This window comes from Microcaecilia unicolor, chromosome 6 (genome assembly GCF_901765095.1).
Source record: "Microcaecilia unicolor chromosome 6, aMicUni1.1, whole genome shotgun sequence".
NCBI lineage: Eukaryota > Metazoa > Chordata > Amphibia > Gymnophiona > Siphonopidae > Microcaecilia > Microcaecilia unicolor.
Genome location: NC_044036.1, coordinates 69,775,831 through 69,800,216, shown reverse-complemented (window position 1 = coordinate 69,800,216; position 24,386 = coordinate 69,775,831). Strand labels below are relative to the sequence as shown.

The following is a 24,386-nucleotide window of genomic DNA, read 5'->3' as shown; positions in this document are numbered from 1 at the left end:
TTTCTCCGAGGACAAGCAGGCTGCTTGTTCTCACGACTGGGTTGACGTCCACGGCAGCCCCCACCAACCGGAACAAAACTTCGCGGGCGGTCCCGTACGCAGGGCACGCCCACCGCGAATGCGCGGCCGTCTTCCCGCCCGTGCGCGACCGTTCCCGCTCAGTTTTTTCTATTCCGCGCTGGAGAGAGACGTGCTATCGTCTCTCTCTGTCAGCCCCGGAAACCGAGTTTTTTTTCTCTTACGAACGCGTTCGCGTATTTCTTTCTTTCCTTTTCTTTGTGTTAAAAAAAAAATCTTGAGTCCCCCTCGTCGTCTTTAGCCGCGAGGGCGCCTCGTTGCGGCCTTGTGGCCGCGCTGTCGTTTCTTTTTCGGGTGTGCTTTTCACCACCACCATCGACGACTTTGACTTCGCCGACGCGATTTTTCCGTCGATGTCCTCGAAGGTCCCGAGCGGATTCAAGAAGCGTGGTCGGTGCGGCCGGCAGATCTCGCAGACCGATACCCACGCTTGGTGCCTCCAGTGCCTCGGGCCGGAGCATAATACCAAGACGTGCACCTTGTGTCTCGGCTTACGGAAGCGGACACAGGTGGCGAGGCAAGTTCTTCGGGACCGTCTTTTCGGAACTTGCACCGGCCCCTCGACGTCGACGGCTGTATCTTCGGTACCGGTACCGATGTCGGCGAAATCGGCACCGACGATGGCACTGACCACAGGAGTACAGGTACCGTTGGCCCGCCGGCGACGGCGGGGGTGAGCGGCCGCGTGGGCAATCGGCCCCGGCCACTCCCTCTACGCAGGGCCATCGGGACCGAACCCTGTCAGACCCGATCCCTCGAGGCCGGGGGGGTTCTACTTCCTCTTCGTCTCTACCGCCAAGCGCCGATGACGGGCACCGAAAGAAAACCAAGAAGCACCGTCATCGGTTGCCCAAGGCGCACGGGACTGCCAGCTCCGGCACCTCCAGAGATGACTCGACGCCGAGGAAGCGGCAGTGCCAAGAGGAGCATTCCCCCTCGGTTGAAGAGGTGTCGCTGCGTCAGTCCACGGGTGCTTCGGTACCATCTCCTGGACTCGAGCAGCTTCCGGCACTGACACCTACCCCGGCCCCCCTGCCTTTCCCGACAGCGGGCCTTGACGAGTGCCTCCGAGCCATCCTTCCGGGGATTCTGGAAGGGCTGATGCGCCAGGCTCTGCCGGCACCAGGGGTGCTTGCGCCCCCGGCGCCGTTGATGGAGGCGCCGGTGTGCTCTAGCCCAATGCTGCGGCCTGCGACGCCGACGCCACTTGCGGCACCGGTGTCGACCGCCACGCAGGTGGAGTCCCCATCGACGTCGATGGAGGGAGCTTCATCCCCGCCGGCACAGGAGTCCACCGCTCGATGCCATCACCGGGGACATGGTTCCTCGCAGTCGAGGCGGGCCCGGTTGAGGTCTGAGCTGCAAGAGCTCATGTCCAACACCGAGGAAGAGGCCTCGTGGGGGGAGGAGGAGGACCCCAGATATTTCTCCTCAGAGGAGTCTGTGAGCCTTCCCTCCGACCCCACACTCATTCACCGGAGAGAAAGCTCTCGCCCCCTGAGAGCCTCTCCTTTGCCTCCTTCGTCAGGGATATGTCCATTTGCATTCCCTTTCCTGTGGTCTCTGTGGATGAGCCGAGGGCTGAGATGCTCGAGGTCCTCAACTATCCATCACCACCTAGAGAGTCTTCCACGGTGCCGTTGCACAATGTCCTCAAAGAGACACTGCTTCGGAATTGGCTGAAGCCGTTATCTAACCCCACCATCCCCAAGAAAGCGGAGTCCCAATACAGGATCCACTCTGACCCAGAGTTGATGTGGCCCCAATTGCCTCATGACTCGACAGTCGTGGACTCTGCTCTCAAGAGAGCACGGAGTTCGAGGGATACCGCCTTGGCGCCCCCGGGGCGGGAGTCTCGCACTCTGGACTCGTTTGGGAGGAAGGCCTACCAATCTTCCATGCTCGTGACCCGCATCCAGTCATACCAGCTCTACATGAGCATTCACATGCGGAACAATGTGAGGCAACTGGCGGACCTGGTCAACAAGCTCCCTCCGGAGCAATCCAGGCCTTTTCAGGAGGTGGTCAGGCAGCTGAAGGCGTGCAGAAAGTTCCTGTCCAGGGGTATATATGATACCTGTGATGTGGGATCTCGAGCTGCGGCCCAAGGTATAGTGATGCGCAGACTCTCGTGGCTGCCTGCCTCTGACCTGGACAACCGCACCCAGCAACGACTGGCAGATGTCCCTTGCCGGGGGGATAACATTTTCGACGAGAAGGTCAAGCAGTTGGTGGACCAACTACATCAGCAGGAAACCGCTCTCGACAAGCTCTCCCACTGGGCGCCTTCAGCATCCACCTCTGCAGGTGGACATTTTTCCCGGGCCCGGCAGGCTGCACCCTACGCCTACAACAAGCGTAGGTACACCCAGCCGGCCCGAAGGCCTCCTCAGGCACAGGGACAATCCCAGCGCACTCGTTCCCGTCAACAGCGTGCGCCTAAGCAGCCCCCTGCGCCTCCACAGCAGAAGCCGGGGACGGGCTTTTGACTGGATCCATGGGAACATAGCCGCCATCAAAGTGTCCGTACCGGACGACCTGCCGGTCGGAGGGAGGTTGAAAGTTTTTCACCAAAGGTGGCCTCTGATAACCTCCGACCAGTGGGTTCTCCAAATAGTGCGGTGCGGATACATCCTGAATTTGGCCTCCACTCCACCAAATTGCCCACCGTGAGCCCAATCCTTCAGCTCCCATCACAAGCAGGTACTTGCAGAGGAACTCTCCGCCCTTCTCAGCGCCAATGCGGTCGGGCAGGAAGGGCAGGGATTCTATTCCAGGTACTTCCTTGTGGAAAAGAAAACAGTGGGGATGCGCCCCATCCTAGACCTGAGAGGCCTGAACAAATACTTGGTCAAAGAGAAGTTCAGGATGCTTTCCTTGGGCACCCTTCTACCAATGATTCAGAAAGACGATTGGCTTTGTTCCCTGGATTTAAAGGATGCTTATACTCACATCCCGATACTGCCAGCTCACAGACAGTATCTCAGATTCCGTCTAGGGACACGGCACTGTCAGTATTGTGTGCTGCCCTTTGGGCTCGCCTCTGCCCCACGGGTGTTCACGAAGTGTCTCGTGGTGGTTGCGGCGTACCTACGCAAGCCGGGAGTGCACGTGTTCCCGTATCTCGACGATTGGCTGGTCAAGAACACCTTGGAGGCAGGGGCTCTCCAGTCCATGCAGTGCACTATTCACCTCCTGGAGCTGCTGGGGTTTGTGATAAATTACCCAAACTCCCATCTCCAGCCAGTCCAATCTCTGGAATTCATAGGAGCTCTGCTGAATTCACAGACGGCTCAGGCCTTTCTTCCCGAAGCACGGGCGCAGAATCTCCTGTCCCTCGCTTCCCAGACCAGAGCGTCTCAGCAGGTCACAGCTCGGCAGATGTTGAGACTCCTGGGTCATATGGCCTCCACGGTTCATGTGACTCCCATGGCTCGCCTTCACATGAGACCTACTCAATGGACCCTAGCTTCCCAGTGGTGTCAAACTACCGGGAATCTAGAAGATGTCATCCGCCTGTCCCTCAGTTGCCGCAATTCGCTGCACTGGTGGACCATTCGGACCAATTTGACTCTGGGACGTCCATTCCAAATTCAGCAGCCCAAGAAAGTGCTGACGACGGATGCATCTTGTCTGGGGTGGGGAGCTCATGTCGATGGGCTCCACACCCAGGGACTGTGGTCCCTCCAGGAACAAGATCTTCAGATCAACCTCCTGAAGCTCCGAGCGGTCTGGAACGCGCTGAAGACCTTCAGAGATCGGCTGTCCTACCAAATCATCCAAATTCGGACAGACAATCAGGTTGCAATGTATTACATCAACAAGCAGGGGGGCACCGGATCTCGCCCCCTGTGTCAGGAAGCCGTCGGGATGTGGCGTTGGGCCTGCCAGTTCGGCATGCTTCTCCAAGCCACATACCTGGCAGGCGTAAACAACAGTTTGGCCGACAGACTGAACAGAGTCATGCAACGCTCCATTTCAGAGTGGTACGCAAGATCTTCCGAGAGTGGGGCACTCCCTCAGTGGACCTTTTCGCCTCTCAGACCAACCACAAGCTGCCTCTGTTCTGTTCCAGACTACAGACACACGGCAGATTGGCGTCAGATGCCTTTCTCCTCCATTGGGGGACCGGCCTCCTGTATGCTTATCCTCCCATACCTTTGGTGGGGAAGACCTTACTGAAGCTCAAGCAAGACCACGACACCATGATTCTGATAGCGCCTTTTTGGCCCCGTCAGATCTGGTTCCCTCTACTTCTGGAGTTGTCCTCCGAAGAACCGTGGAGATTGAAGTGTTTTCCGACTCTCATTTCGCAGAACGACGGAGCGCTTCTGCACCCCAACCTCCAGTCTCTGGCTCTCACGGCCTGGATGTTGAGGGCGTAGACTTTGCTTCGTTGGGTCTGTCTGAGGGTGTCTCCCGCGTCTTACTTGCCTCTAGAAGGGATTCCACTAAAAAGAGTTACTTTTTCAAGTGGAGGAGGTTTGTCGTTTGGTGTGAGAGCAAGGCCCTAGAACCGCGTTCTTGTCCTGCACAGAACCTGCTTGAATACCTTCTGCACTTATCAGAGTCTGGTCTCAAGACCAACTCAGTAAGGAATCACCTTAGTGCAATTAGTGCTTACCATTATCGTATAGAGGGTAAAGCCATCTCTGGAGAGCCTTTAGTCGTTCGATTCATGAGAGGCTTGCTTTTGTCAAGGCCCCCTGTCAAGCCTCCTGCAGTGTCATGGGATCTCAATGTCGTCCTCACCCAACTGATGAAACCTCCTTTTGTGCCGCTGAATTCATGCCATCTGAAGTACTTGACCTGGAAGGTCATTTTCTTGGTGTCAGTTACTTCAGCTCGTACAGTCAGTGAGCTTCAAGCCCTGGTAGCTCATGCTCCTTACACCAAATTTTATCATAACAGGGTAGTACTCCGCACTCACCCTAAGTTTCTGCCAAAGGTGGTGTCGGAGTTCCATCTTAACCAGTCAATTTTCTTGCCAACATTCTTTCCCAGACCACATACCCGCCCTGCTGAACGTCAGTTGCACACATTGGACTGCAAGCGAGCGTTGGCCTTCTATCTGGAGCGGACACAGCCCCACAGACAGTCCGCCCAATTGTTTATTTCTTTCGACCCCAATAGGAAAGGGGTCGCTGTCGGGAAACGCACCATCTCCAATTGGCTAGCAGATTGCATTTCCTTCACTTACGCCCAGGGTGGGCTGACTCTTGAGGGTCATGTCACGGCTCATAGTGACAGAGCCATGGCAGCGTCAGTGGCCCACTTGAAGTCAGCCACTATTGAAGAGATTTGCAAGGCTGCGACGTGGTCATCTGTCCACACATTCACATCACATTACTGCCTCCAGCAGGATACCCGATGCGACAGTCGGTTCGGGCAGTCGGTGCTGCAGAATCTGTTTGGGGTTTGAATCCAACTCCACCCTCCAGGACCCGTTTTTGTTCTGTTCAGGCTGCACTCTGTTAGTTGTTATTCGTAGGTCAATTTCTGTTATGCCCTCGCCGTTGCGAGGTTCAATTGACCTGGGTTCTTGTTTTGAGTGAGCCTGAGAGCTAGGGATACCCTAGTCGTGCGAACAAGCAGCCTGCTTGTCCTCGGAGAAAGCGAATGATACATACCTGTAGCAGGTGTTCTCCAAGGACAGCAGGCTGATTGTTCTCACCTATCCTCCCTCCTCCCCTTTGGAGTTGCGTTTTACTCATTTCTTTGCTTGTCATTCAACTGAGCGGGAACGGTCGCACACGGGCGGGAAGACGGCCGCGCATGCGCGGTGGGCGTGCCCTGCGTGCGGGACCGCCCGCGAAGTTTTGTTCCGGTTGGTGGGGGCTGTCGTGGACGTCAACCCAGTCGTGAGAACAATCAGCCTGCTGTCCTCGGAGAACACCTGCTACAGGTATGTATCATTCGCTGTCCTGGCTCTGGCTCAGGCCGTCCAGCTTGGTCTGCTTGAGGTAAGATCGTCTAAGGGAGCGCTTGCAAAGTTTCTTTCATTTTCGCTTCCGGCGTCTAATTCTGGTCTTGAGTCCTTCTGGGATCGGTAGCTTTGCGATTTGGAGGTCTTCTCCTGTCAGTTCGAACTGAAGGGGTCTCTCGCTGGCTGCGTGTAGGCTTCAGGCTCGGTCTATGTTTCTTGACTGTCAGTCTTTTACGGCTGCTGGGCAGTTCCCTTTCAGGAGTCGGTCTTTGGTGCTCCTGCCATTTGCTGGTGAAGCCCCTGCTATTTGTTTCTTTTTTTTTAACAGTATTTTTCTCCTTGACATAGGGAGGTTCTGATTTGCTTGGCTTCTCTCCATTAGCTGGTTTTAATCACTTTCCTTTTAGAGGCCGGCTTCATTTTGCGTTTTGGCCTGGCAAGTTGTTTCTTCCTTTCTGCCTTGTGGCTGTGTGTTGCTTCCTTTAATTTGAGGAGGTTAGTTTAGTGTTACTTTCATATTCCTCTGAAGCTTGGGATAAACGCCAAGTCTCACCTGGCAGTGCCTTTATGGCTGTTTTCCGGATCTCCATCTGTGTTCTTTGTTCTATGTTGAGCACAGCACAGCTTCCTTGTGGCGTGTTGAGCTTGGCTCTTTTCATGCAGGTTGAGCACAGCTTCGTTCCTACATGTTGAGCATAGCTTTGTTGCTGCATGTTGAGTTCACCGCCGTTGCGGCATCTTGAGCACGGTTGCTTTGGGGCATGTTGAGCAGTTTCTCTATGTTCTTTGCGATAAGTTGTACGCAGTTCCTTGGCCACATGTTGGGCACCGTTCTATTGATACAGGTTGGGATCGACTCTATTGTTCTCTGTTGGGCATGGCTCCATCGCGTCATTTAGATTTCGGCGCCAGCGTGTTCCGTTGAACACATCTCCATTTCTGTAGGTTGGGCGCGGATCCTGTGCTGGATGTTTAGCGCGACTTCATTCTGGGAAGCGGAGCGTGGCTCCATCCCTGTACACAACTTCTTTGCGGTAGGTTGATTGTAGCTCCATCGCTGCATTTGTGCACTGTTCCATCACTGCTTTTCAGCGCAGTTCTTTGCGGCATGTTGAATGCTGCTCTATCGCTGCAAATTGAGCGCAGCTTTCTTCTGGACACTCGCACCGTCCCTCAAGCGGCTTGGCTTCTGGATTCCTTTTTGGGCACAGGTATACAGTTTTACGTTGAATTGCGCTGCTTCGCTGTGTGTTCAGGCTTGCAGATGTTTAGGTTCGGCGTGGAGAAATTCTCTCTTCTTGTTGCTTACCACCTTTCCTCAGATTTTGGATGTCCGGCTTTCGCTGTTTTCGGAACCTGGTACCATGCTCTGCTCTAGCGTTGGTGGTTTCTGGTTCCACGTTCTGGGGCATATCGTGATTAGCATCTGATGTTCGTGAGCCCTCTTGGGGGTTGGGGTATGCCCGTTCTCCGCTTTGAGGGTTCGGTTAAGTTTTACTGGGAGTCTTTACCGGTTTGGGGAACCCACCCTACTTTGGGGACTGCTTTTGTACATCCCACTCGTCTCTGGATTGATCTGTGGGACGCTATGGAAGGTAAAATTATGTCTTACCTGATAATTTTCTTTCCATTAGTCCCAACAGATCAATCCAGAGGCCCGCCCTTTATTGTATGTGTGGTGGCTTAAGGTACATAGTCACCAGAGAGGTGTTTGTTCCTGTTTTGTTCCACTAGGTTCTCTCTTTCTTAAGGGATCATTGGATACTGATGGACAACTACGAAGCATGGACTACTCTCATGTTGACAATTTGACACTTAGGTGTTTTCTTTCCCGCTGGTGCGGTGGAGGAAGAGCCTGCAAAGGTGTTCTTGAGACAGGAGTGAACTGTGATGGTGGATTGCTTGGCTTTTCACTTGCTTTGGTATCGACAATACTGAGAGTAAGATGGCTGCACGTGTCTATATATAGTAAACTCTGAAGTTCTCTCTATCTCCACCTGCTGGTAGAGGGACACAACCCACTCATCTCTGGATTGATCTGTTGGGACTAATGGAAAGAAAATTATCAGGTAAGACATAATTTTACCTTTCACCTGCTTCCTGAAGTACAGATAGTCTTGTGTTAAGCGGAGCCATTCAGGCAATACATTCCAGAGTGTGGAGGCTACTCCGGAGAAGGCTCGATTGCGGGTATCACATCGTGTAATGTCTTTTGGAGAGGGTGTAGTTAGTGAAAGTCCTTGGGAGGACCTTAGTGTCCTTGGCGGTCTGTGGAGAATCATCCCAATCTTCAGATACTCGGGGCCATTTCCTTTCAGGGCCTTGAAGATCAGACATAGAGTTTTAAATTTAGCCCTGTATTGTACTGTAGCCAATGAAGTTTTTGCAAAAATGGTGTGATGTGGTCACGGTGCTTGCAACCTTCTATGAGTCTTGCTGCTGCATTCTGAATCAACTGGCGCTGGTGCAGGTCCTTTGTAGTCAGACCATTGTATAGGGCATTGCAGTAATCCAGTCTTGATATTAACCGTGGCATGCACAACTGGGATAAGATTTACCTTCTCGATGTAAGGAGAGAGGCAGCGTAGCTGTGGCAAATAGTAGAAGCAACTCTTGAAGGTTGCTTGGATTTGGGGAATCAGAGTAAGTGTTGAATATAACTGTATTCCAAGGTTCCTGACTTGTGATTTGAGGGGGAGTTCATACTTCCCAAATGGGATTTTGATGTCAGGTATGTATTCACTTGTGTTAGGGACCCAGAGAAGCTCGGTTTTACTTGGGTTCAGGCAAAGTTTATTGTGTTTAGCCCATTCTTGAATTGATGTTAGACAAGTAATCAGTTTATTCAAGGCTGTAGGTAAGTCAGGTTCAGTGAGTATGAGTAGCTGCACATCATCCGCATAGATGTAAAACTGAGTGTCCATTGACCTAATCGGCTCAGCTAGTGGCTTGAGGTAGATATTGAACAGAATAGGTGATAATATCAATCCATGTGGTACCCCACAGGTCAGTGTCCATGGTGGTGATGAGTTGCTGCCAAAAATTATGGATTGTTGCCTGTCTGATAGATAGGATCTGAACCAGGCAAGTACTGTTCTATTGATACCGGCTTCTGTCAGTCGTGCTAGCAAGATATCATGATCCACAGTGTCAAAAGCTGCTGAGAATCTAGCAGTACTAACATCGAGGCGAATCACTTGTCTCGGTTTCTGTGAAGATCATCTAGCAGGGATACGAGGACCGTTTCTGAATCCAGATTGACATGGATCTAGCCAGTTACTCTTTTCTAGCCATTCATTAAGTTGAACACAGACTGTTTGTTCTGTGAGTTTCCCTAGAAATAGAATGTTGGATACTGGCCTTTAACTTTCAAGTTTGTCCTGGTCAAGGTTGTTTTTCTTCAGCAGAGAGCGAACCACTGCCCTTTTTAATGCTGTTGGTAGTTGCCCATTAGAAAGCGAGGTGTTCACAATTTTTGTGGCGCCTTCTATAAGGCCCATACTTGCCTGCTGCATTTTCTTTGATGGGCAGGGATCAAGGGAGCAGGTAAATGGTCGAAGGTCTCTTAGGATTTTGTCAAGGCTCTCCTCTGTCATTAGGTTAAAAGTCTTCCATCTGTCCCTGTTAGGAGGGGGGTGAGTTTGTGCACCCCTGGTTGACTGGTGGGCACTGGGTGGGATTGCCTGTAAATCCTGGTGGAGACTTTTAATTTTGTTGACAAAGTATGCAACAAAATCATTGCAGTTCAGGTTAGACTGGGCAGGCTGGTTTTGTTGTGGGGGTTGCAGTAGGCTGTTTACTATACTGAACAGCTGCTTGGTTGAATTGGCAGCCTGTGCAATGCATTGAGAGAAATACTGTTTTTTTGGTTGGTGTTAAGGCTTGGCGGTACTTTGCCATGTGCTTCCTGCTTTAGCTTGTCTTCATCCAGGTGAGATTTGCGCCATCTCCTTTCCAGTTTTCATCCTTCGCGTTTAAGGATCCGAAGTTCTGGAGAAAACCAAGGTGAGCGTTTCTGAGTGGGACATAAGACCTTTTTTAGTGGTGCTGTTTTCTCTAACGTCTTGGCTAAATGTGTATTCCAGATGTCAACTTCTTCTCACACTGTTGTCTTTTCAAGACCTCTTGGAAATTCTCTTATCTATGGGCCATTCTCCATAATGGCTAGAAAAATTAACTTCCCCCTCCATCTGCATCACGATCTGGCATCTCTCCCTCCATACTTCCCTCTCTCCATCACCACCCTGCAGTTCAGCATCTCACTCCCTGCTCCTCCCCCTCATATGCGTTCAAACTTGTGTTCTGTAGAGCAGTGGCAACACAGTGATACACCTAAGCAGTCTGCTTTCTGTTCTAGAGAGTTTCTTCTGATCTACCCACAGGGGAAAAAAAGTTGAGTCAAAGGGATCACTCTGGAGCAGGCCACAGGCAGACTATGTGTACTGCTGCACTACTGCTGCTCTATAGACAATTGGTGGGGGAAGGGGGGGAGAATATACTGGACTACATGCTGCAGGGGAAGGGAGGGAGAGAAATTGGTGCTGGATAATGGGAGTGAAATATGGAGGGGAAGCAGTGTTGGACCCCAGGGGACAGAGGGGAGGGGGCAATATTGAACCTGGAGGTGAAGGGAGCAGTGTTGGACCTAGAGGGGTGAGGAAGGACAAATTACTGGTATAATATTTATGGTAATTTGGGGGGGTGCAGGAGAGTGAATCATGTAAGGGACAAAAAAACGAAGTCATCATATACTGCGACATTCAAACTTAGTTATAGAGCAAGCAGAAGCTACCAATAATTCAGCTGTTAGTAGAAAATTTGGCATCAGTTAAAAACTAGTTAAGAGACTGGAGAAAAATAATGTGGCATTAAAATCAAAGAAGGCATTGCATTTCAAAATTGTGCTGTTTCAAATATTGGAGATGGAGCTGAACAACTGGATTATGGAATGCAGACAAAATGTGTACATAGACAATCAAGCATTTGGTTACAAGCCCTTTAAATGGCAAGGGGAACAAAGTATGAAGGCATTGTAGAGAGAGCCTCATTTACAGCATCGGCTGATTGGTGTACATGTTTCATGAACAGCTTGTGCCTTTATGTGCAAAAATATCACAAAAACGTCCTAAAGAATTGGACCACAAAGTTACTTCCTTTCATAGATATATTATGAACATAAGAATAGCCATACTGAGGCAGACCAATGGTCCATCTAGCCCAATATCCTGTTTCCAACAGTGGCCAATCCAGTTCACAAATACCTGGCAGAAACCTAAATGGTAGCAACATTCCATGCTACCAATCTCAGAACAAGCAGTGGCTTCCCCATGTCTATCTCAATAAGAGACCATGGACTTTTCTTCCAGGATCTTGTCCAAACCATTTTTAAACCCAGATTTGCTAACTGTCATCATCACATCCTCTGGCAACGAGTTCCAGAGCTTAACTATTTGTTGCGTGAAAAAATATTTCCTCCTATTTGTGTTAAAAGTATTTCCATGTAACTTCATTGAGTGTCCCTTAGTCTTTGTACTTTTTGAAAGAGTAAAAAATCGATTCACTTTATCTGTCCTACACCACTCAGAATTTTGTAGAACTCAATATATCTCTCCTCAGCCTTCTCTTTTCCAAGCTAAAGAGCCCTAACTTCTGTAGCCTTTCCACATATGAGAGGAGTTCCATTCTCTTTATCATTTTGGTTGCTCTTTGAACCTTTTCTAATTCTGCATAAGTAGCAGAACTTTGATCTGTTTAATAGTGGCAATAAGAATGAGACACCAAATACATACAGTATGCCTTCTAATCGCACTTACAGTTGTGGGGGCTAAGACCTGATAAAAGTGACTTGGAATTCACATCAGGGACATATTAAGATACCGATCCAGCAGTCGCAGAGTTTTTCATATTAAGAAAAGACCTAAGTTGTTGAGGGATAAAGAAAACATACTGTTCATTTTATACTTCACTACATATTTACAAGGAAATCTCAACTGAAAAACTGCACCTATAGAGAGAGTCTCTTGGTGCATAGCCAGAAATAACTTGCACCTCTTCTGAGTAGCCCTGGAGAGATCAGGAAGAATCTAAATTTCCTGTCCCTCAAACATTTTTGAAACTTTCCAGAAATATATCCGCTTCAGTGAGTTCAGGTGTTTTTCAAATACTAAAGAGACAAATAATGTAGCTCTCTCCACCACAGCTATAGCTAACTGTAGTCGAATTGTCCACTGAACCCAATGAAGCATCTAAATTGTTTCTCATAGTTCTTACAGGCATCTTTCTTTATCCTAGGTAAAAAGTAAATTTTCCCAATGAGGTGGTATAGCATCCAAAGGATATTCCAATACATCTCTAAGATATCTCTTAAAATTTTCCAGTGGTGAAACTGCACTCATTACAGGAAAGTTCAACAAACAGAGATTAAGATATTTAACTTGATGTTACAAATTTTCCACCCTTCTATTTAACACTTCTTTATCTTTAATAATAGCAACTTGCATTTTAATTTTACCAGTCTCTTCCTTCAGAAGGATAACTTGGTCTTTCAACTCCTTAATACTACCATTGTGTGCTTGAGCCAACATTTGTACTTATTGCATCAAAGAAGAAAGTTCCAGAGAACAGCTCTGTGTAGAGGCTTCTAACTGAATCAGTGCCTCACCCAGAGTCTCAAGTGTAAACATCTTCGAAGTTGTCAAAACAGTGGTTACCTTACTTTGAGAAACCTGAAGATCTTCCTTCAGGGCCATGCCTTGACCATGAAGCAATGAAATTCCAGATCTACTGTCTCCAGAAGGAATTCCCCCTGTATTCACTGCTGGTATTCCACCAGCAGCTTGAGATTCAATGGCATCCCCCACAATGGCGGTCAGAGGCACCTCCTCCTTCCTTGGGGTCTCCACAGCCAATGCTGTGGCCTGTGTCTGCTGGAGCAGCAGGGGACTCTGGTCAGAGGAGGACAGAGATATTTCTCGGCAGGGGACTCTGGTCAGAGGGGGAAACAGATATGTCTCTTGAGAGCTGGGACTCTCCCTGCGTCCCACGCTGAGCTGGGATTCCATCCTCTATACCTTCCCGCCATAGGAGCGTGAAAGAATCTAACTTCTGCTGGCCAACAGGGGTCGAGGTGGCCTTGAGGGGGGGGAGAGAATCCCACCTTCCCCATACCATTTAGAAGGCATAATTGCAGTCAGGAAACAAGGTAAGAGCAGAGCTCCTCTCAGTCACTTGTTATACTGTGTTAGAATACCTGTGTGTGTATATATATATATATATATATATATATATATATATACAGTGCAATCTGCTGGGACCAAAGAAATACATGCAGTTAACCGGAGCATGCACTTAACCGTTCTGACCCAAAGAAGGAGAAGGTATTCTCTGCAGCCTATCTGTGAGATGGAAAATGCTCTCTGAAGCTGCTGCTATAAGTTGTTAGTTTTCTCTCCCTGAAAGAGATCCAAGCCACACCCACAAAGTTCAAATTGGCTGTGGGGAGGGTGAGGGGAGGAAATGGCAGTGCTTGATGAAAAAGAGAGCTCAGTTTGATAGGAGATACACTATAGGATGTCATTCTGAGGCCAGGCTAAGTCTGTGTACAGCACAGTTATCACAAAGCAACAAAATCTGACGCTTTTGTGCCTGCATTCTAATGTCTATCTTCTTTAGCCACTGCTTCCAAATTTCCCCAGTCATTCATGAATTTGTGTTAGCCTCGTATGACACAGGAAATCACTTAACATTCTTGAAGTAATGGGGCTGTTTGCTCTTTCCAATGATGAGAGGTTCCAACTTCTCACTCCCATCCATATTGCAGCAAAGGAGGATCGTCAGTCGGTCCTTCGATGTTTTACTTCCTGTAGTTTCGGCTTGTTTGAATGCAAGTGTTCCATCATGAGTCGCTTGCCAGTAGAGACCGTTTTCGTCAGCATTGAAAATGTCACGAGGTGATGGTAGAAGAACTGAAACAACCCAATTTTCAGCTCCAAATTCGTCAGCGTCTTGTTTTTCACCATGCTGTTTCTTGAATTTTATGTTCCTCTCCTTCCATCTTTCCAACCGTCCAACAGTGGCTTTGAATTCAGTTAGTCCAAAACTTTCAGTGAGCTGATTAGCTTTCTCCATAATCAGTGGACCACTGACAGGAAACTTATCTGCTCCTGACATGAGAAAACCACCAAATAAGAGCATCTAATACATCCTCAGCTTTTCCCTCCCGTTTACATTTCCAGTGTGGATTTGTATTGTTTTGCTAGTCTTCCAGAAGCTGGTCTTTCTGCTTCAAGATACGTGAAATTTGGCTGGGATTGACACCATATTCTTTAGCAATAGACGCTTGACTTAGTTTGTTTTCTAATTTTTTAAGAACTTCTATTCGTTCAGCCAGTGTTAAATTCTTACAGTTGCGCGACGACGACTCCAGTGTACACTCTAACAACATTCTTTCACGTCTGCCTGTGGCAGTTAACCATCGAGATTTCAAATTTACCGCCCCTTTGTCACATGCCAATCGAGTTCCATGTTCCGTGCGTGCGCTTATGCGGAGTCTTTCCTGCAAAGGAGCGGTCTTAAACCATGCATATTTATTTATTTATTACATTTGTACCCCACATTTTCCCACCTATTTGCAGGCTCAATGTGGCTTACATAGTACTGTAAAGGCATTCACCAGTCGGTTGATAACAAATACAGGTTATATTGTGGTCAGAATGAGGTAGGTGTGTATCAGGCACCATGAGGATGGAAGGGATGAAGATTGTATATTGTCCAGTACGATCATTGGTAATGTTGTGTTGCTGAGTGTGGGGATTTACGTTGGATCGGTGGGGTAAGCCTTTTTGAAGAGGGTGGTTTTTAGTGATTTGCTGAAGTTTAGATGGTCATGGATTATTTTCACTGCTTTTGGGAGTCCATTCCATAGTTGTGCGCTTAAGTAGGAGAAGCTGGATGCATAAGTTGTTTTGTATTTTAGTCCTTTGCAATTTGGGTAATGTAGGTTTAGGTATGATCGTGATGATCCGATTCTGTTTCTGGTTGGTAGATCTATGAGGTCTGTCATGTATCCTGGGACTATACCGTAGATAATTTTGTGGCCCATGGTGCAGATTTTGAAGATGATCCGTTCTTTGATTGGGAACCAGTGTAGCTTTTCTCGGAGGGGTTTAGCGCTTTCGAAGCATGTTTTACCAAATATCAACCTGGCAGCTGTGTTTGGGTGTTCTGGAGCTTTTTTGCGAGTTGTTCTTTATATCCCGCATAGATTCCGTTCCAGTAGTCTGTATGGCTTAGGAACATTGATTGTGTTAGGTTTCGAAAAATTTCCCTTGGGAAGAAAGGTTTTATTCGTTTGAGTCTCCACATTGAGTAAAACATTTTCTTTATTACGGAGTTTACTTGGCTCTCAAGGGTAAGGTTGCAGTCGATTATGACGCCGAGTATTTTTAGGCTGTCTGAGGTTTGGAGGTTGTGTTCTGGGGTGTTTATGGATGTGGGTTTGTACTTGTTATGTTGAGATGAGAGGATGAGGCAGTGTGTTTTTTCAGTTTCAGTTGGAATGAGTTTGCCCAGGAGTCCATGATGTTCAGGCCGTCATTGATTTCATTGGTTATTTCTGTTAAGTCATGACTGAAGGGAATGTAGATTGTGACGTCATCTGCATAGATGAACGGGTTGAGGCCTCAGTTGGATAGGGACTTGTTTGTCCCCATAGAAATTGATGGCGCCCAAAACGGGACCGAAGTATGGCATGCAGTTAAACAGAGCATGCGCTTATCCGATGTGCACTTAAATGGAGTGCACTGTATGTGTGTGTGTGTTATATATGTATATATATATATATATATCCTACTACATAAATGAAGAGTGACCGGCGTGCTGGCACGTCACACATCCCTTCCGACCACACCAACCACATCCCTCCTCGTTCAGGCTCCCAAGTGATGGGCAGCGCCGTCTGTTGCATAATTTCCGCCAGCGATCCAGTCGCCTGGTAACCGGCAATGGCGTCTCAAACGTGAGCTTCTGAACGGCACCGGCAAAAAAGTGCTAACAACCGACTACTGCGGGGGCAGCGGCAGGACCGGTTCCTCCTGCAGCCCGGCCTTTCCTGTCCTTCGGGTTGGCGTGAGAGATAGCGGAGTTGCGTGTTGCAGGTTAGGAATCACTAAGCTGTTTCACAGATCGCAGCAGCTGCTTCGGCGGGTTGCTTAGCTTTAAGAGATGCAGAGAAGTCTTTCAGTGCTTCGAGCCCTACAGTTTGAACTCAAGTTGTGGTCCTTTCTTTCTTCCAGATTCCTTGCAGTGAAAGGGCTTCAGGGTCCTAGCCAGCTTCGGGAACAGCTGCCTTTGCACAGCTCTCTGAAGTCGGAGGGCTGAGATGGATGGATTGGAACACGCTTGAACAGACGGACTGGCACGGGCGGGTCATGCAGGAACGGATGGAACAAGCTGGGTAGGCTGGGATGGACGGACTGGAACAAGCTGGGGCAGAAAACAGGAGGACACTGTGATCGGGAAGGGGAGAAATGGTGCCCATGGAGGGGAAGGGACCTGGAGAGAGGAGAGCAAGGAGGAGATGGTCATACACACTCACACTCTCCTCTCTCTCTCTGAACTCACTCTCACACTGTTCTTTCAGACAGTCTCTCTCTCTCTCTCTCTCTCTCTCTCTGTCTCTCTCGCACACACACATACACACTCACTCTCTTTCAGACAGGCGCACACACACACACACACACTCATACTCTCTCACACACACAAAATATTACCTTCTGTAGTTTTACAAGACAAACAGAAGCAGGGAGAAATTTATCTTCTCCTTCCTTGACTCTCTCTCACATACACACACTTTTTTTCTCTCGCTCTCTCTCTCTCACACACACATACTCTCTCTCTGAACTCACTCTCACACTCTCTCAGACAGGTGCTCACACACTCACTGTCTTTCTCTCACACACACAAAATATTACAACAATAAGCGAATTACATTTCACAAATAAAAAATGTTGCCTGTTTTAATGGGCTTAATGGCTTGCATTGACATATAAGAATCGATGGTAACTCATCTTGAAGATTAGCAAAAAATCTTCCCACAGGGACTCCTACCAGCTCTCTCTCTCTCTCTCACACACACACATACACACTCTCTCTCTCTAAACTCTCTCTCTCTCTCTCTCTCTCTCTCTCTCTCTCTCTCTCTCTCTCACACACACAATATTAGAATAAACAACTGCCTATAAGGAGCGACTGACCCTCCACTGTCACAGGGACTCCTACCAGCTCTCTCACACTCTGTCTCTCTCTCTCTTTCACACAGATGCACACACAGACACTTTCTCTCTCTCTCTCTCTCTCTCTCTCACACACAAAAATTGAACAATAAGGGACATGGGAAATCACATAAGTCTAACAATAACAAGGTTCAAATTCTGAAGGATCTAATGCTGTTTACACAAACAACATAAATATAAAACTGTACTGTAGACATCAACTGACATTACTTTCATCACCTTTAAATTATATTTCAGAAATAAAAAATCTTCCCCGTTTTGCTATTTCATTACATACAACAGGAACTTTGCCTGTTGTAACGGGCTTTACAGCTTGTGTGTGTGTGTGTATATATATATATATATATATACATACATACATACATACAACACACAGAATGTTTTTTTTCACCTTCCTGATGTTTCCATTCCAACCCCCTCTCTTTTTGGTGGGCTAAATAAGAGAAGTGTATTACCTTTATCTTTGCATTATAATTGTCTTTATTATATGCTTCTCTGCTATATATCGTTTTGCAAGAGACGTCTTGTATTTAAATTTGAAATTATTATGAATAAAAAGTTTTTTAAAAATAAATGACTGGGTATGAAGGAAAAAATTATACAGTTGTCATGTCTTACCTGATTGAACAAAGCCTGCAACTTGTCATAATTTTTAAATGCAAAATGGTGGCCAGGCATAATTGTCCATGCACATCCAAAGAGTTGGATGGATGTGAAAGGAACAGAATTGTGGTTGCACAACATATGGAATGCACGGCCATATGCTGAACTTTGGAAGACACCCTCACTATTGGTTTGAGATATGTTTCGTGGACATATAACAGATGATGTTGAAGATGAGATGAAGAGAATGGTGTCAACGTTTAGGTGTTATACTGGGTAGATTTACATCGGTGCGTCAACTACTAGATGTGTGTATTAATAAGCCTTTCAAGGACCATTTACACAGTGCATGGCAAAAATGGATGTTCTTAGGACAAACACGATTGACAAAGGGAAGCAATTTTTTTTTTTTTTTTTTTTATTTATTCGTTTTAAATCAAATTAAACAATCTGTTACATTTGAACAGGAAATACAGACATGTATATTTTATACAGAGATAAATTCTCCACAAACATACAAAAAAAAAAAATTCAAGGAAATTATATCTTTTACTCTTCTTTAGACCACTAAAGCAGGGGGCTAGTCTAATTTAGAAAAACTACTAAAAGAAAAGAGGAAAAACTCAAAAGTGGTAATATGCTTAGCATGCAACCTATCCAATTATTTCATATTATCTCATCTAGATCGGCGGTTGACCAATTTTTTTCATATTTATAAATGCTTTCAGCTGTTCTGGCTGGTAGAAGATATATTTTAAACTCATATACTTAATAACACATTTACATGGGTAATTAAGGTAAAAGGAGGCACCTAAAGATATTACATCTGTTCGCATAAGTAAAAACAATTTCCTCCTTTCCTGGGTCTGTTTAGTAATATCAGGATAAATCCAGACTTTTTTACCTCTAAACAAAGTTTGCATTTTTTTAAAGTATATACGCATTACCGCATCAACATCTTGTTGGAAAATAAAAGATGCTATTAAGGTAGTTCTTTCAGAGTTCACATTCAGTGTTAAATCTAGAAGTTCAGATACATTCAAAGGTTCTTCTTGGTTTTCATCTGGGATAGCTTCAACAGAGATTTCAGGTGATTTTTTTGTTGGAATATAATAAACCTTATTCAATGGTGGGATAGTTTCCGGGGAAAATTTTAAAACTTCCAACAAATATGCTTTAAAGGGATCTTGAGGATTAATTCCCAGTTCCTTCGGAAAATTCAAGAGTCTTAAATTCAGCCTACGGTTAAAGTTCTCTAATTGTTCTAATCTGCGCTGTGTAGATAAATTATCTTTTACAATTGAGGCTGAGATATCCTTCAATTTAACAACATCTTGCTTAAGAGCACCCATTTGCTCTAATGTTTCTTGTTTTGCAGCATTAAATGATATGGAAAGATTTTCGACTGTACTTACTAATTCTTTTATTTCTTTCGCTGAATTGGCAACCGTCGCTTCTACCCGCTGGAGAGCACTCCAAATGCTCTCCAGTGACACAGCCGCTATTTTTTTTGTCGGAGCAAAACGCTCAGCCGTTGACTCACTCAGAATCGGGCCTCCCTCATGCACTGCTTCTCCCTCTCCTCGAATCGCCGTCATACCTTCAACCACTTCCGGGTCAGGTCGATCGCGTCGGGATAGACATGCTTCGGGGAGCGGCGGGGGATTGAGATCCGGAGGGGAGAGTGAAATTTCCAGCCCCAAGTCTCCCAGGGATTCTTCACCCACCGAGACAGCGGGGCCCCTCTCGGTTTTTAGGGTAGGTGGTTTTGTAGCGTATCTCTCCATAGTTTGCTGTACCGGGGAAGATGTCAGAGCAGTCGAGGCTGCTGCTCTTACAATCCCCTTACGTTTGGTATGGGGCATCTTGTCACGAAGAAAAAAGGAGTAAATTCAGAAAACCATAGCAGAGACACGCTCACAGAACTCAGCATGCCGCCATCTTAAGACACGCCCCCCGCATTAAAACCAAAGGGAAGCAATTTGATGAAACCAGATGCAGATCTAGTGGCAAATGGAGCCAAAGACGCATGGGATTCAATTCCATCAGAAAAGGTGGAAAAAATCTTTTCTAAAGTATGGCATAAGCAATGCTATGGATAGATTGGAGGATGACATTATCTTCAAGGGTAACAATAAAATTGACACATACAGCGATGACGAAAATGGCATATATGCAGATCATGATTTCCACTGTCTAGTAATTCAGACAATGAGGAGTCCAATTTTGAGGGATTCTAATCACTATAGTTTACCTATATTGATAATAAGATTGAATTTGTACAATAGATTACTGGTAATAGTAGGCCTAGCATTTTAGCCCACCAGTAATTATTGTTTGCTCTGTTATTACTCAGCCTTGAAGTTGAGTATTAAATGGTGAGTGTTGTGTAGTAAGGTGACTCAGTTTTGTCTCTTCTAGACCTTCAGAAGATAGGGTTCATAGATGGGGTAGAGATGAGGGGTATATACGGGTTAGAGTGGGGATGGAGATGCATTCATTAATGTGAAGTTAGACTTATCCAACCAAAATGATAGTGCAACTTGGACTGGAATAAAATTGTCTGTGTTCATCAATAAATATATTTCAACATATGGTAATATTACCCAGGTATTGTACCTGCATCTTGTACTGCATTTTGGCCATTTTTAGTCCAAAACTGCCATCAACTTATACCCAAGTATATACAGTACCTACTGGAAAATTCAACATTTGTATATATTAGGTTGCCATTTGGGGGGAGCAGGGTTTAAAAACAGGAAACTAGGTTTAGTTGGAATGAAGAAAATTCTAATGGAGGTTGGTTCTGATGTAAGATGGAAATCCAAAGCAGAATGGAACTGTAGGTTATCCACCACCCCTCCCAAATAAAGAATTCTTAATTACAGGTATGGCTAAGAAATAATAAGATTGATTCTGTTGAGTCCATGTTAATAGCAGTCTATTTCAGTTTTATTTATCATGCTTGATATCATGCCTCAAGAAAACAGCCTAAGGTGCTTTATAAAAGTATTCAAAAATACAAATACCAAGTTACAATATAGAAATATAATGGTAAAATAAAATCTGCATCTAACATTTCATAGCTTAAAATAAAAGGATTTACCAGTACTATCTTTTGTCTGAACACCTTCCCAAGCAACCAGGCATTTAAAAGTTCCTGAAGTGCTGAGATAGCTACTGTATTCAAAGCACCTTTTTATATAGCCCAGTTATTGAATTTACTGTCTAGCCCTTATAGACTATGCTGTGTAGTACTGAAGACAATGTTTCCAGATTTTTTATGTTTCTAGATTAGTTTCATAAAGCTGTTCTGAATATTTCTGATTGATTAAATTTTGACATTTTTACACAGGTTTTGTGGCTTAGTCTTTCGTGGACCTTTGTCTATCCAAGAAGACTGGATAAAGCACTTGCAGCGACACATTGTCAATGCAAATCTTCCACGAACAGGAGCTGGCATGGTGGAAGTTACTTCACTGTTGAAAAAACCTGCCTCAATTACTGATGCATCATTTTCTTTATTAATGGCAGAAGCAGCTTCATAGAGCAAGAGAGCCTAAACACAGAAAAATAGGATGTAAATTTAAATATCGTTGTCATTACATTTTGTTTTCAAAATTGAAAAAATTATCCGTGTTATAAAATTATAAAACCTAAAAAATAAAGGAACTACATTGCAGTAACATCACAAGTTTAACACTTACAGTGAATGGTCTTTATATTTTATATAGGTTAGAAATTATTTTTAAGCCTTATAATGTTTTTGTCAGTTCCATACTGTCTTCATTCTTGATAAAGTTTCTTAAGAAATTCACATGTGAGCACTCATAGATTTTATTGGAAGAGCATATCTGCAGTGTTTTTCAGAATCAAGATTCAGTTTATTCCAAAAACAAAATAGACTTGCATTATAAAATATTATATTTTGTTTGTATGTATGTAGTGTTTTGTACAATATCAGGAACTTCTAATCAAAATGTATTCATTAATTTAGGGCATTAAATATCATGTGTTTTGTAGTTAAATTGTCCGAGTAGGGCAACTAGTACTATTCTATTTAGGTGTATACTTTTTTTTCTGTCACAACGGCTTTTTTGTACTAAAAAAAAAGTGACAGAAAATTTGTTAAATATTTCAGACAAACTGTGTATAATTAAGAAACTAATTATGTTAAGGAAATATTCTCTACTTCAGTTTTATTTCTCCCTAACAATAAAGTGGTGCATCCATGCTACCTCCTTTTTCTACAAAATGTATTTACCTGACAACATTTCTGTCTCCAAGTAGACCTGGAATTCAACCGGTCACTTTTCAGACTTTGTTTTGTTAATAATCTTCAGTGCTTTTTTTGTGTGTGGTTTTTGTTTTAGATTTGGTTTGCTTACAGGAACAGTTTGCCTATTTGCTACATTATCGAACACTGTAGAAACATTCACATAGCATTGCTCACTACACTGTTTAAGTAGGGCTCTCATAATTCTTTGGTTTCAGATTGGAGCTTTACTGCAAAATTTAACACAAACTGAACTGTTTCTACATTTGAAGAAAAATGTTTACAATTTATTTTAGAACTTGTTTTGGATGTAACAATATGTATGAAAATTGTGTAACACTATGCTCATGCCAAGGGCCTACTTTCCAGAACTATTGAAATAAATGTGCTGTGAGGATGGAACTGTGGTGCAAGCGTCTTAGTCATGATACATTGTGATTCTTCCTTTTAAAATTGTCTCCAACAGTAATTTTTAAAACATGTTTTAATACTACTTCCATCTTTTCTATTGCTAAATCAAATTGCATTTAGAAATACCCTTTTTGTATGCAAGTAACCTTTTGTTAATGTAGGGTAATACCGCAGTAAAACAAAGGATATGCATTGACATTTCTTAAATATGTAAATAAAAGTTACAAGAGTTACAACTTTAGATGGGTGTTTTGGTGGAACATATACATACCTCACCACCACTGGAGCGACTTCCCTGTGGTATATTTCTTGGTCTGAGAGATCCTCTAAATAAAAGTTTTTAAGAAAAGTTGACTGTTTAGTATGCAGCATTTATTTGCATCATATGAGATTAATTTAGGTTTAGCAACGTAACATTTTACAGAAAAGGATAGTAAAATACCAGTGTAAATGTACTGATCCCCATGATGAAGTTGCTTCAAAATCTATAAGCTTAGCATGACATTTAAATACATGGTTTGATCTTCAAAATGTTCTGTATGTTGAGGTGAAAGTGCTGAGCACCAATTGTAAAATAGCATCTGTGTGCCAAGATGCTGCCATAGATTTCTAGTTTTAGTTTGTATGTGTATAAAATTGCAACCTGTTTAGATTTTTATAATAAGTGGGACATAAAGATGGCATTGGCATGCCCAAAGTGAAGTACAAAGCAATAGTAGAGGATACCACAAACCAAAGTCAGCCAAAGGGATGAAGTAAAAGTCCTTTATTCAAAGTACCAGAGGTCAGACCTGACACGGTCCGTGTTTCAGCGGAAAGCTGCCTGCTTCAGGGGTCATAATACAACTATACAAATAAAACAATATCGTCACAGTAAGTATTTAATGACATAAAATGCAATTAATTAAAACTACATAAAATGTGTGAAATAACATTAAAGCACAAATTGAAAATCAACAACACTTGTAAAATTTTCAAAATATGTGAACGGACCAAATAAAACAGAGGGTCAGCTACATAAAAGTAAAGAGATAAAGATAAAAAATGAACATTCAGACTGTGCCTTAAAAACAATCTGCTGGATTCTATACAGTACACCTAGAGATCCGTTCCAAATTCCAGGTGTATTCTATAACAACATGCGTAACTTAATTGGATTAAGAAACAAATCGGCATCAACAAGCAATAATGAGCACTAATTGGCAATAATTAGAATTTACATGCACAACTCAAGTGTTTTCTGTGATGAACTGCACCTAAATTCTAATGCATGCAGTTCAAAAGGGGTGTGGCTATAGGCGGGGAAATGAGCATTCCCAAATTTTTGCCTGTAGTTATAGAATATGGCTCAGTGCTCGTAAATCTATGTGCAGGGATTTACACTACATTTTTGTTGATATAAATGGAGGTGCATAGTTTTAGGCGCTGGGATATCAACGTGTCCTATATACTGAATTTAAATCTAGGCACTGCTTATAGAATACGCTTAGACTGAAATGTTTAAGACATGAATTTTTTTTAGGCATCTTATACAGAATCTGGCTCAATGTGCCTTAAAAACAAACTACTCTTCCTTATTAAAAAAACAAACATTCTTTAGAAAAAATTCAAGCCTATCTTGACAAGCAAAGTAAAAATCAGGAAAGCTTTGGGACTTTGCATAGAGATTTTTAACCCTTTTTGTTGTTGGCTCTCAAAGTGAGGTGCCAGGGGTCTTTTTGCACAGGGGCAGTGGCGTAGCTAGGTGGGGCGCCAGGGGAGTGGCTGCACCCTCAAACGGAGTTCTGCCGACGCCTATTTT

At 44.8% G+C, this 24,386-nt stretch overlaps 1 protein-coding gene across 8 annotated transcripts in view; it reads left to right on the top strand.

Annotated features, from left to right (window-relative positions):
* ZNF644 (zinc finger protein 644) overlaps positions 1–22,826 on the top strand; it is a 292,172-nt gene extending 269,346 nt beyond the window's left edge. For all 8 annotated transcript variants that reach the window (XM_030205642.1, XM_030205644.1, XM_030205650.1 and 5 more), the window contains one exon: positions 21,254–22,826. In XM_030205642.1, coding sequence (XP_030061502.1) covers positions 21,254–21,446 — 193 coding nt within the window. In that variant the 3' untranslated portion in view covers positions 21,447–22,826. The remainder of the gene's footprint in view (positions 1–21,253) is intronic.
* Positions 22,827–24,386: the final 1,560 nt, after the last annotated feature.